At 34.9% G+C, this 15,000-nt stretch overlaps 1 protein-coding gene across 3 annotated transcripts in view; it reads right to left on the bottom strand.

Moving 5' to 3' along the window:
• Positions 1–4,144: 4,144 nt before the first annotated feature.
• LOC107675978 (scm-like with four MBT domains protein 2) overlaps positions 4,145–15,000 on the bottom strand; it is a 45,457-nt gene continuing 34,601 nt past the window's right edge. For all 3 annotated transcript variants that reach the window (XM_016470486.1, XM_016470484.1, XM_016470485.1), the window contains 8 exons: positions 14,981–15,000; positions 14,688–14,827; positions 14,186–14,295; positions 11,183–11,358; positions 10,817–10,980; positions 6,777–7,037; positions 6,525–6,653; positions 4,145–4,888 (listed from right to left, as the gene is read on the bottom strand). The exon at positions 14,981–15,000 is cut by the window's right edge and continues 45 nt beyond it. In XM_016470486.1, the coding sequence (XP_016325972.1) occupies positions 4,748–4,888; positions 6,525–6,653; positions 6,777–7,037; positions 10,817–10,980; positions 11,183–11,358; positions 14,186–14,295; positions 14,688–14,827; positions 14,981–15,000 (1,141 nt within the window). In that variant the 3' untranslated portion in view covers positions 4,145–4,747. The remainder of the gene's footprint in view (positions 4,889–6,524; positions 6,654–6,776; positions 7,038–10,816; positions 10,981–11,182; positions 11,359–14,185; positions 14,296–14,687; positions 14,828–14,980) is intronic.

Here is a 15,000-nt window from a genome sequence, read left to right on the forward strand (position 1 = left end):
GCGGATCGCAGACTTATAAGTGCATTACTGCCACCTATCTCTCAAATGGACCATTGACACTCCTAATTGAGACTGTAGATAGAGTGTCAATGGTCCATTTATGTGGACGCAATGTCCAACAGTTCGGACATTGCGTGAATCAGAGATAAAAAACGATATAAATACTGTTCAGTTTCTTGCCAACAAATCGATACGAATGAGAAACTGACATATTTTATGAGAATTTTACTGAGTTCATTCTGAGATCTTGAACATTTGATTGCAGACTTTTTGAAGGATTATTGAGATTTCTGTTGAAACTCTAGGAGACACACCTGGGAATTTTTGCTTCCTCAGGAGAAACATCTGATAAGTTGGAGACTTAGCCAACAGTCTTAATTTGTTTCCCATTTAATGACATTATCTATTAGAAACTATAGAGATATTAAACAGATCTTATTTGTGTGTGTGTGTGTGTGTGTGTGCATGTTTATGTGGTTTATGAGGACACAAATTTGTATAATAACATGGGTATGACATAGGTATTACAACGAGAAGGTGATTTATGAGGACATTTTCAGTGTCCCCGTAATTCAAAAGGCTTATAAATAATTCAGAATGAGCTTTTTTGAAAATCTAAAAATGCAGAAAGTTTCCTGTGAGGGGTAGGTTTAGGGGTAGGGTTGGTGTAGGGCAATAGAAAATATGGTTTGTACAGTATAAAAACCATTACGCCTATGGAGAGTCCCCATAAACCATAAAAACAAACCAGTGTGTGTTTGTGTGTGTGTGTGTGTGTTTTTAGCCATGCTGTCTTTGAAATGTTGCTCACTAAAATTAAAGTGGGCTCCTCAACCATGAGAAACATCTCGATTGTGGTCAGACACATCACCGGTGGAGCCACATGCAGCATACCTTTGAAATAATGTCACCATGGTAACCATGAGAAGTGGCAGTAGTACAAATAGGTTCACAGTTAGACTCAATAGAAGACACTTAATATAATATATATAGTTCTGTGCCAAACAAGAACCTGCTTTGTAAAATTAGAGAATTGTTCATGAAAAAACCCTCTAGTGGTTATGTAATATCACCATGTTTTAGTCTTGACCAACAGCTGAGTGTGTGAGTGGGTTGTGCTGTAAATAGCCAACATTACGTTGCCTAATGTTTCCTGGAAATCATGTTCATACTAGTGTGAATAAGTTCACATTTATTTCAAATTCTCTGGAAAACAGATAAGTATAAACGATGCAAGCTGCTATTTTTAATACACAATTTATGAATGGTGTCTGACACTGTTGATTAACCACAGAATATAAGTAGATTTACAGGAATGCATTTGCAATGAAAGCCTATAGGGCAAAACACTGCACTAAGATGTACATTAAAATACACTTCTGCTTAAGTTCAGCAACAGTTATTAAACATAATACACTCTCAGAAATTAAAGTACATAATTGTACCTTTAGGGGTACAATGGCTTGTCACTGGGGCTGTACCCCCAAGGGTATTAGAGACTAATATGATAAAATCACTTTTCATTTCTGCTTTAAATCCCCTTAGAGTGCCTTGCCCTGTAGACTTCCACTGAAAGCACACTCTATGCCATTTTTGTTTGTACTTACAAATTGAGCAGTGAGTCAAAATAATGGACAGCTGGTGCAGTTTATATTTTCGGGACTTTCAAACATGAACCATTTTTAATTATTGCAATGTTTTAAGCATTGGAAATAGATAAAATGATGATTGAAAATATTTCAACAGCAGTTAATCAAATTTGAATACACTCTACTTGTGATCAAGGTAAGTGTCGTACAACAGAGTGAAGTAAAAAATATATCACTATGAAACTCATTACAACAACAAATATATAGAAAACATATTCAATTTTGCATAGGTCAAACATTACATTTACATACAATATAGATAGGCCATGACAAAAGGCAGCTCCTCAAAAATGCACTTGCCCTTGAATTTTAAAGAGAAACAAATGATGCGTTAGACAATCAAAAGGCATGTATTTTTGGGAAAACAAATGTGTGTAGAGTTATGTATGTGTGTATGCATGAACCCCAACATTCATGCACAACTCAGCACACACACACAACATAAGTTTAACACACAATAAGTTTATATCAAATATCAGTCCTGATATTAATAATATTCCCTAATTCATAATGCCCAAGTTGCCAAAAGTAGATTTTTTTTCAGGTGTTAAATTGCCACTAACCTCTTAACAAACATTATAAAAATAGTTTATCAGAACAAAATAATTATTACAAATATATTAGTTCACTTCTGAAGTTAATACTTCATATGTAATTAGCCATTATAAATATAATTTGGTCTTAAAAGACGAATAAAAGTGAACTCAGGGGTTGGAGGTTTTTCACAGTTAAACCGCCTTTCAGTTTAGATGTGCCCTTATTCCCATGGAGATCTTCAATGCTGTCTTCATCCTAACGTTTAAACGTTCTTGTGAAACTGCTGGAACTCCAACCAAACCTAAACCTTCTCTAGATTGTTTGGTTAGTCTTCTTAAAGGACTCACCACTCAAAAACTACACTCTTAAAAAATAAAGATTCTTTATTGGCATCGATGCTTTAACATTCACGGTAGGGTTGGGCCGACATCTGTCTAAATCAATACTCCATTGACACATGGACAGCAGAGACTGTCCATCAATGAAATATCTCAGCCCTTATTTTATCCTACATTGCTTCAGTGCATATTTTGCTCCATGTGCAATGCCAACATCTGTATCATTCTATAATGCCAATGCCTTTGTAAATGTGACTTTTGCTGTATTTTATGTTCCTGGATCAACAAGCTGAGCTCTAACAAAAATCCGTAACATCAGTGAATGCAGCATTGATGTAAATCCTGTAGACTGACTTTTCTCCATGTAAAAAGTCCCTTCTTATTCTTACACATATCATGCATAAATTACCAGATTTAACAGCATTAAATGATCATGACAGGAGTCCATAGAGCTAAACTCAAAATGATCCCAGAGCATTTCTTTAATGCTCTTTAAATTAGTGCCATTAAAAAGACATTCTCCATCTAATGGCAATATTACATTGCACTACAAGTCTAAGGATATTAGTCACCAAAGTGCCATTAATTGTAACACCCCTAAAGTAATAAAGTACGTAATAAAAATGACTGTGGTCATGAAAGCTTACCGGAAAGTACAGGAGGAGCGCTCCAAACAAGATGGCCTCTAACAGGATGAGTCCTGATGCTCTGATACTCTGAAACACATCAAAAACAACATCACATTGGAAAACCTCTCTCTTTAAACTATTCTCTTGCTAGAAATGGGTCAGTGGAAAGCCATTCATTTGTGACTACTGCATAACTTATCCCTTTGTGCACAAATGCATTCTCCTAGGACTATTCTAATGTGTTCATAGGAGTTGATTCATCTTTGTTCTTTTCAGACTGATGCCTTGCCCTAGAACAAACCTGCTCTGTTAACATTCGCTCAACATTAACTTGATTTAATTTTAATCCACATATGATTGACAGGCAATCATAACGCCAAATCCGCCATCTTGCCCGACAAACAGATCAGTCAGGAGAGTAGATTCACTTCGGTGGACTTAAACTTGAAAAATTGTGTGTATTGACGTGGTTGAAATAAAATACGTTATGATGTTCATTCCTGTTTACTTCGTGCTTTACGTAAATATGGAAAGACAATTGGTTCACGCGTGTCTTGTAGGGTTGGGCGATGCCTACAAAATTGGCATCGGACGATGTCTACAGTGAAACATCACGATGGACAATGACATCGGCGGGGGCGAGCGGGGGGAGGGGTGTGGGGGAAGAGTTAGGGGGTGTGGCCGAAGCATGAATCTTTATAAGGGAAATCACGATTCCTAACACCCGTGTCTACACCGGACACGAGTGGCGCGGCGCGACAAAATACTATAGACCCACTGATACCACTATAATAGAGATTTATTATATATAGATCAGTCTATAGAACTCATTATAATCAGTGATCTGTCTACACTGGATGCGGCGCGTCACAACAAATCCCCGACAGTAAACTGCCGCCGCGTTCTATTTATGACGTGCTGACACAAATTTCAAATGATTTTCAACGGTCGCTTTGTCGCATCCAGTGTAGACAGACTTTAGCTGATGCGGCGCGGCACGACACGACAACACAACTGTCGCGTCCGGTGTAGACACGGTCTAATGTTGTCTGTTACATCCTACAGTACATAAAATTTCACTTGCCACATAAACAGAGGAAGGAGAAGCATCATCTAATCCACGGAATCTTTCCATTCAAAAGGTTCTTTATAGTGGAAAAAGTTTCTTTAGAGTTTTTTTAAAACGTTCTTCACACTAAGAAAAAAACCCTTTTGGAACCTTTATTTTCAAGAGTGTAAGGTTGTTGAAGCTGGTCTATTTTGATGGCTTTAAAGAGGTTTTTGGTACTTTACCAGCTGGCCATCCAGTTAAATCCTCTAAACACCAGTTTGACTAGGCTGGGAGACCAGGTAGACCAGCTCAAACCAGCTAAGACCAGCAACCTTCACCTTTAAACTGTTTTCTTTAGCAGGGAAAGCAGAAATAATGTCATGTTCCATAACTAAATCTCAGATTGAAGGTAAATGATGGGAAAAAAATCCATTCGGTATGAGGCAACCTGAGGCTTCCTGATGGATGGAATGACTCTTTATATCCCCTGAGTACAATACATAGGTCTCTGTTGATTTATGTCCACTGAGGCAGAAAGTTAGTTTAGTTAGCGAACTGGGAGTAGAAGGCCACTTTGACTCGCTCGATCTGATGACAGAGTTTAATGGCAGGACCGAGTTTTAGGTCCATACATTCTTGGACTGTAGGAAGCGTCAGCAGTAAGAGGGCCTGTCCATCAATGTCCTTGAGAAGGAAAAAAGGTGTACAGGTTAGCATAAATATTCGATTTTTTTACTGATTTAGCTTGTTCTTGTTTGCTTCAGTCTTGCACACCCTGATAGCAAATGTATGATTCTTAGGTTTGTATCTGTGTGCATTTTCATTTGAATTTGTTATGTTTTCTAAGCTGCAGTATAGAACATTAGTAAAGTAAAAAGGGTCAATTATGATTTTAAAGTACCTATTATGGATTTTTGAAAATTACCTTTCATGCAGTGTGTAACACAGCTCTAAGTGAATGAAAACATCCTGCAAAGTTTTAAATCTGAAAGTGCACCGTGTATAAAGATATTGTCTCTCAAAAGAAAGAGTAGACTTTGAATCATTGAAACGAGTCATTTTTAAAACGAATCCCATGCCGTTTCATGTTGACATCAACATGAGACATTAGCATATTGTCCGCCCACTTGTTGGTCTTTTCTCATTGGTCTGAATTTAAAATGCAAATTTATTCTTTGCCACTAGGTGCTGCTTTTGGAGGGTAAAAATAGCGGTTTCCCCGGTAACGCTATACACAAAGCAGCACTGCGCTTACAAACGCTGCTTTATCAGGCATTATGAAATGAAAATGAGAGCAATCGGACCAATCACCGCAGATGTCATGCAAAGGAGGGGTTTGGAAAAATGAATCGTTAAACGAATCGTTTGGGAGGCGTTGAGCAAATAAGGTAAAAATAAATGCATATTATAAGACAATGAAAGTGTTTTTTGACCTTGCATGCATGTCAACCTGTTGTTGTCCCAAAACCAAAATATGAACCTTTCATTACCCATAATAGGGGCACTTTAATAAAAAGCAATTCATTCTAGATGCGCTCTGTCACAGATGTTATACTGACTGCACACTGATTAGCCTTTTAATATAGCATGCAATATAAAAATTATGATAATATTTTATAAATGAAAATGATGAAAAATGTAAATTATGAAAATAAAATATATACAGAAATATATTTTATTTAGTTTAATATATAACAAAATAAGAATACTAAAAAAATATCATACACTTTGACAATTTACTCACTGATTTTAATATTTCCTGCAATAATAATAATTATAATAATTGATTATTTCAATTATGGAAAATAATAAATAACATAAAAACAATCATCAATCTTTGACCATTTTAAAGGACAATAAAATAAAATAATATGTATTTTTAGTTTAATTAATTGAAGTCTGCATTATTAAAAAAATCAATCAGTCACAATCAGCCTTTGAGTATCTGAATTTTAGAAAATAATAAAATAAAAAATAATAATCTTTGACAAAACACTGATTGGCCTTTTAATATATATCCTTCAATATTTTAACATCAATTGTGAAAATAATAAAATTAAATAAAAATAAAAATCATAATCTTTGACAATTTAAAATGCAAAGATAAAATAAAAGACTGAACAAATGTTATTTAGCATATTTACAGAAGCCTCCAATATTAAATCTTTCAATAATTTTCAACCGTTAAAATACAATCTAAAATAATCAATCTTTTCTAATCTTTCTTACTGCACTAAGAAATCTGATCATTTTCTTGATAACTTGATTTGAAGTAGGCCCCAAAGAAGGGCCAAATGATAGGTTAGTTAGTGTACTGTACCTGCTCTTGGAATATCTTTGCTAGAGAGGCACAATCTGTGGATGTGATGAAGTCAACCACTTCAGAGACGCTCCATTCCAGAGGATTCCTCTCTAACACCAGACGATCTTCCTCTTCAAAACTCTCAGTCTACATATGCACACAAGCACAGTTCACTTTATCTAATACAATTCAACTCTAGGCATACATTAAAAATGACAGATATTACATTTGGGAAATAATTTACACAAAAGGTCTATGTGGATATTTGACCTTTGTGTGTGTGTTTTTGGCCGTCTGGTTCTGGCTGTAAGAAACAGAGCGTGTGGTTCTTCTGGGAGAGGATCTGTCTGAGGTCTCTGGCTCTGGATGGGTCGCCCTGCGCTGAAGAGCAGCACGGCGTGGTGGTCTTCCTCTCCTCGGGACGTCCTTGAAGGAGTGGGCAGAGGTCTCCTCACGCGGTGAGCTGGAACTTACCTCACTGCCCCACTCTTCAAAATCTTCTTCCTCATCATCATAGTAATAATCGCTATCCTATAAAGACACAGGGACAGGGTTACACTGGATCTTAAGGTGCCGGTCACATTTACCATTGCTCGGCTAAATCGTTTGCATAGAAAAAGGCCTATCGGTGTAAGCAAATATATCTGTGCAGCTTTTAGAGGGAAAACGTTGGAGTGTAAAAAGAAGCATGGATGAATGGTTGAGAAATAGAGTGTGATGTGCTTGGTGCAGTTGCACTTATTATAAGTGCAGTATGCCTCAAAAGGAAATTCAAGTTCACACTCGTACGTTGGCAAGCCGTTTTTTTGTCGTGCGCTCTGAGACTGAGTGGAACACTGACAAGTAGCTCTACACTTTTGACTTAAAGGTCCTTTCACACTGGACGCGGCCATCGGTGGAATCACAGCACAGCTGCCGCTTTCGGTCGTAGTGGAAGCGGTTTGTGCAGGTGAAGCCTATTTATACTTTCGCCTGCCTCTTAACGGACGCTGCTTTTTTGACACTTTCTTCACACTTTTTACGCTTGCTCACCTTTGTATAATTCTGTGAAACGACAGGGGGGCGACGCGGAGTAATAGTTCTCCAAACCATCAGAAAGCAGCGGTGAGAGGAAGTAGTTTGCCGAGTCGTTTGTCAAACAATCCTTTTGTGAGAAGTTTATGAATAAATGTATTTCTTCACATAAACTGATAATGTTGTGGGTCATTTTGGAGGATACATGTGAAAATGTGAAAGTACACTACTTAAATACACACAAAAGAATCGAAGATTTGTGTAAAACTCAGTAAACCTGAGATTATGACTTGTGACATTAGAACAAAACATACTGTATGAATATGATAACATGTATAACACTAAATTGAACAATACTGATTATTGATTACAATACTGATACAAACACTGATGAATGGCACAGTACACCACAAAACATTTTCAGCTTTTGGTTTCATTGTTCATCCAAAAAAAAAAAAAGCTTTTAGTTTTAAATGCTATTTAAATGAATTTTAATTTTAAAATTTATATTTTAGATAAACTTTCTAATTTGAATAAACTTTATATACAACAAAACAAACTTTACATTAAATAAATATAAAAAGTTTTTTTCCCGTAGTTTTGTATTTCCTACAGGGCAGTGGAAGGGAAGAGGTATGTAAAATGGAAGTTTCTAAGCAGTTGTACACATCTAAAGGTTTTTTTTTTTTTTTTTGCATTCTGAATTCATAGGGCCCTGTTTTAACGATCTAAGCGCATGGTCTAAAGCGCACGGCGCAATTGCGTTTAGGGCGTGTCCGAATCCACTTTTGCTAGTTTAAGGACGGGAAAAATGGTCGGCGCGCCCGGCGCATTGTCTAAAAGGGTTGTCCCTATTCTCTTAATGAGTAATGGGTGTGTTTTGGGCGTAACGTGCAATAAACCAATCAGAGTCTCATCTCCCATTCCCTTTAAAAGCCAGTTGCGCTCCCGCCATGGCGGATTCGCTTAAAATTCACAAGCGAAAAAACTGAACGCTTCTCTAGTGAGGGAACGGATCTGCTTGTGCGCGTAATTCTGATACATGCAAAGACTATCCATTATGACATGTAGGCATTTTTATATGTTTGTACACAATATTAATCTTTTACATTTTAATCCTTGAATTTTGAATTCTTTAAAATGTTTGTGTGCTGCTGCGCGTCCCTGTGTGTAATAAGCAAAGTGTACGCGCGTTGTGCACCTGCCTATAGGCGCATATTACTAACGCGCTCTTTAAATAACAAAAAAATAAATAAATAAAAATATTGCACCAGACTTTAGACCAGGTTTTTGTTGGTCAATGGCGCAGTCTATTTTAGTTGCCTCAAAATAGCAACGCGCCAGCAATGCGCCTGAACACACCTCGTTTTCAGACCCATGGGCACACAAATGGGCGCAAATGCATTTACTATTTAAACAACATGGCGCAGGACGTGAAAATGACAACTGCGTCAGGCTAAAACTAGCAAAAAATACTTGCGTTGCGCCTGGCGCTGCATTGCGCCGGGTGTATGATAGAGCCCATAGTTTTTATGTGACATCACACACTTACAGGAACGCCCACATGGAGGGCAAAACAAAGCTTTCCTCCACTGACCGCCAGTTATTTTTATGAAGTTTGCATTAAGTAGTAATGTAGTAAGACAGTGATATTTAAAAGGCCAAATTCAGTATACACCTTATTGATGATGCATACTTTGTACAGGCAAGCAGATGAACCCAGAATATGAACGCAATGCGCAAAGTTTAATAATAAATGTATTATTATTAATTTAATAAAGCACGCATCATCAATAAGGTGTATACTGAATTTGATCTTTTAATATCACTGTTTTAATGCATAATTTGTACAGGCAAGCAGATGAACCCAGAATATGAACGCAATGCGCAAAGTTTAATAATAAATGTATTATTATTAATTTAATAAAGCACGCATCATCAATAAGGTGTATACTGAATTTGATCTTTTAATATCACTGTTTTAAAGGCACTTAAAGTGATTTCACATTAAACGTTTTAGAATGTACCACTGTTTTTAGTGATTGAAATATTGCGGCTTTTGCTTTATATGGATTGCAAATGGCCAAAACTTGCATTTTGTTCACATATCTTTGTTTTTATTCTTTTGAGAGGTGATCTAAATGTTTTTGGATTGGAACAGATAGAAAATTGACAGGCTTGTGCTGCAGTTCTGTGGATGTTTTGCCCTCCAGGACTTCAAGCCAGTCACATGACTGAAAACTATGAATAGGTCCAGACAGATTTCAGCCTATAGAGATATCTACATTGGATGGCCAATTTCACATGTATTTTGTGTATTTTCAAAATACTGTATTTGTATTTAAATTAGGGCTGCACGATTAATCGAATGCGATTGTTATGCGCATTTTGATAGTAATGCCAGTTCTGTAATCAGCAGGTAAGCATCCTCACGTGCTTTCAGATGGAGCAGGATTTACTACACAGAGCCGTAGTTCACTGACAAGTTACGCAAAAAAATCGCAAACGATTCTATTGCACGATTCTGAAATCGAAGAAATCGTTCGCGATAATGACAGCTGTTTGCATAGCTTCTCAGTGAACTACGGCTCTGTGAAGTAAATGCTGCTCCATCTGAAAGCATGTGAAAATACCACATTTAGTAACATATTTTTACTCCAAACTCACTTCATAATGTCAGTCGAGTGTTGAAATAAATCCTTCTGTGAGATGATGTGGCTTCTTACACAGAATAAGGCACGCAACATATTTCATAGTAGTTAAGCAGTGATAAAGGCATTACATTATAAATATACTTTATTTTAATGAAAATTATAATAATAAGAACTCAGATAAACCGTATATTGCCGTAGTCGTGTGTTTATTAGTCAAGTTGAATCAATGAAAGCAGTTGAATCTTCTGTTTATTCAGCTGCAGCGATAGGCATTTTCTGGGTTTCTTCTGCGAGGCGTATTTGGAGTTTCAGCGCGAGAGCGCACTCTGGCCTTTGGATGGAGATTTACTGCTGATCACAGAACCGTGCTTCACTGAAAGATACGCATGACAATCGCAGCTTCTGTCGAATCACGATCTCGATTCCATTTCGATTTATTGTGCAAGCCCTAATTTAAATACATTTTTCCACACAGTATTTTGTATTTTTATTTTAAATACATTTTCATGCATTAATGCCCATCTCTGTATATGCATTTGCATTTGCTTACTTGCTAAGAGTATGTTTCAGTATATACAAGTGAGTTGCAAGTGAATGTTTCTGAGTGTGTGTTTTTGTCTGGGTTCATGTGGTTTGGCAAACCTGAGGCGACTCTGTGGTTTGGTATCCTACAATGGAAGTGCGCCGTTTCTTCTGGACAAAGATGGCTTTGCGTTTCTTCCGCCGTCGTGCTGGTTTGGTCATGTCACCATCCTGAGCATTCTCCCCTAAACTTGGCCGGCCAACTTTCCTCTTCTTGTAATATGCTACATCAGGCATAAATGTACACACACACACACACACACACATGTATGATTATTGACATTTAGCAAGAGCTACATGTGAGTCTCAGTGTATCTGTGTGTGTTTCTGGAGAAAATGATACCTTGCTCATGTGAAACATGTCATTTTAATTCCAAGTTAGAGCAAACATCACTTTTCATCAACATAAAGGAATAAAACACTCACTGTATTTGGTCTTGGTCTGACTGAAGCAGTTTTCAGGGCACTTGTCGGACACGATTGTTGGACCGAAAAGATTCAGACAACACTGAAGTCTCTCGCATACTCGACGACAAAACTCCGACACTTGATCTGCTGTTCGGACGATCCTCATGTTGGACCGATAGCTTTTCCCTTTATATCTGTAAACAAACAAACATGTTTCCACCATCAAGAACATTATGAAAATGAAACATTTTAGATATTCAGCTCACATACACATGACTATCCTAATCAGCTGTCTTAAAATCTCATTATGCAAATGAAAGAAAGCTCTCTGTTCATTATGAATGCACTTTAATTTTGTATGTTTGCTAAATTATCAGTAATATTTTTGCTTTTAGAATTATACACACACACAGACTCAATAGTATTGGAAAGTCTTTTTAATGAACAGGTTAAAAGAAATGATTAGCTTAAGTCATCAGACAAAAGTATGGAAGCTTGTTAACGCCACGGAATAATAAAAAAAAAAGCAATTGTCTCACAATTCTGGCTTTCTTTTTCGCAAATGCATGTGTACATCTCGCAATTCTGACTTTTCTTCCTATCTCACAATTGAAAGTTATAAACTCGTAATTGCGAGTTAACACCTTGCAATTGTGACTTTTTTTCTCTGAATTGCGAGTTTGTATTTTGCAATTTCGACTTATGAACTAATAATTGAGCGTTTATATCTCACAATTCTGAGAAAAGTTTAGAATTGCAATAAAACTCAGAATTGTGAGATAAAATGTGACTCTGCCTGTGAAAACCCAGCTAAAGTCTTGTTTTTTTGTGTGATTTACTGTTTTACATAAAATCATCCTTCATAATGTAAAGAACATTCTGTGAAAATGTAACTGTAACAAAGTTCGTAGTCATGGGAAGAAGGAGGCGGGAACCGGCGAACATTTCAAACTTTAATAAAATAAACAAACACAAAACGAAAGTAAAGCGGCAGCCCCTCGCGGACGACTGCCGCACACAAAACATAAAATAAAGTCCAGGCCTGGTCCTCTCTCGTCCAACACTGTCGTCCCTCCTCCTTTTATCCTTCCGGAGCTCCTCCGTGGGACTTGAGACCGGTGAGTGGCGCAGGTGTCGTGCATTAGCATTTACTCCACCGGCCTCGCTTCGTTCCCACGGCTCTCGGCCCCGCCCCTCTCGTCACAGTAACCTTGATATTTTTAATATTGACTGAGTAAGGCCATGTCAAAGATTGAAATCGTAGTGAAATTAATGGTTCAAATCAAATTTTGATGCTTGTTATTATCTCATAATTAATTTTTTGAGACTTTAGCCTGGATTTCACAGACAGGGTCACAAATGTCAGAATTCTGAGTTTATATCTCGCAAATTCAGAATGAATTTTTCTCAGAATTGGGAGACATAAACAATGCAATTTCAAGATATAAACTCACATTTGTGAGATATAAACTCACAATTGCAAGAAAAAAGTCAGAATAAATAAAATAAAAAGGATAAAAAGTTGCAATAACATTTTTACTATGGCAGAAACAGGATTCCATACAAAATAAGTAAAATTTTTTAAGTAAAATTGTTATTATTTCTCTCTTTTCAACTATTATATAGACCTGTAATATACTGCTATAGAACTGTAATTAATTGTAAATTATAGTTAAGAACAATATGGATTAAAAATACTTAATAGAATTGTTCCCAATGTTATTTATAAAAGTAAATAAAAATAATAATAATTATTATTATTATTACATTGTTCCAACCACACAATTTTACCCCTAAACAAAGTCATCTATTAGAGTTGAGTGACTTCAAATAAATCAACAAAAAATAATTGTTAAAAAAAAAAAAAATTTAATTGGCAGAATGAATATTAGCTTCTCACACACAATATATATATATATATATATATATATATATATATATATATATATATATATATATATATATATATATATATATATATATATATATATATATATATATATATATATATATATATATATATATATATATATATATATATATATATATATATATATATATATATATATATATATATATATATATATATATATATATATATATATATATATATATATATATATATATATATATATATATATATATATATATATATATATATATATATATATATATATATATATATATATATATATATATATATATATATATATATATATATATATATATATATATATATATATATATATATATATATATATATATATATATATATATATATATATATATATATATATATATATATATATATATATATATATATATATATATATATATATATATATATATATATATATATATATATATATATATATATATATATATATATATATATATATATATATATATATATATATATATATATATATATATATATATATATGTATGTATATATGTGACCCTGGACCACAAAACCAGTCTTAAGTAGCTGGGGTATTTTTGTAGCAATAGCCAAAAGTACATTGTATGGGTCAAAATTATAGTTTTTTTTTTTTTATGCCAAAAATCATTAAATATAATCTTTGGATATTAAATAAAGATCATGATCCATGAAGATATTTTGTAAATGTCCTACCTTATTTAGCTTTCAGATGATGTATAAATCTCAATTTCGAAAAATTGACACTTAAGATTGATTTTGTGGTCAAGGGTCACATATGTATATAAACACTATTAAAAATGTATAGATATTTCCACATACAAGTGCACAATTACATCAATCTGATAATTTGTCTTATGCTATGTCATAGGAAGTAAGCTAAGTCTGACAAATCCTCCATTTGACATCGCTGTTTAACAAAAATCAATTATAATGTTTTTAATTCTACAAATACAAAACATATTCTTTTATGGGTAGGTTTAGTCTGTGTACATTTTAATTAGCTTTGTATGAAAAGAATCAATGTCTCTGGTATATTCTCATTTAGATAACTAAGTAAACATGAATGTGTGTGTTCATACTTGGCTTTCAGGGTTTCCTCCTGACAGTTCCACTGTGGGTCTTCCACCATCTGTAGTTCTCTGAGCACACGGCCAGGTTTATACGCTGAGTTTATTAACATTGTCAGAATCTGTGAGAAAATAACATCACTATGAATACATCATGATATGCATTTAATGAATAAATATATACAAACAAATTCAAACACACCAACACACAAACACGTGTGCATATGCACTACAGCTAATGGGCAGTTGATATGAAATATCTAAACTCATAACTGCTCATAAACTGCATAACTTTTATTACCTCATTTTAATGTAGAATTGTAATAAAATTATCACACCCTATTTAAAATGTCTAAAAACTAGTGAAGACAAATAGTTGATTAAAAATGGGGGGAAAACTTGCAGATTCAGCATCTACACTTTTATTTATGCCGTGCATTCATGTAAATTTAAAAAATCTAAAATTCTTTATTATTTGCAACAAGTCAACTACCGATATAAGAGAGGATTGTACCTCTTTGAGGACTACAGCACACTTGCCGGGCCCCACGGCCTTTGGTAACTCAGCGATTCGGCCTTTGTTGAGATACGGACCAGAGAAACAGCGATGATTGATGAAGAGCTGAGAACAACTGTACTTTCCATTCACCAATCCTAGACAACACATACATGCAGTAGATTAGCAATAATTAGCATAAAATCCAGTTCTGAAGCCAATGGTTGACATGAATTAAAATGAAATGGCTGTACTGTAAATGCAAAGCTCTGATGGAATTATTGGTAGACTATGTAGTAAATATGTAAAACCTGTATCCATGGCGATGGAT

The sequence above is a fragment of the Sinocyclocheilus anshuiensis genome, unplaced genomic scaffold, assembly GCF_001515605.1.
Source record: "Sinocyclocheilus anshuiensis isolate Anshui unplaced genomic scaffold, SAMN03320099.WGS_v1.1 scaffold1836, whole genome shotgun sequence".
NCBI lineage: Eukaryota > Metazoa > Chordata > Actinopteri > Cypriniformes > Cyprinidae > Sinocyclocheilus > Sinocyclocheilus anshuiensis.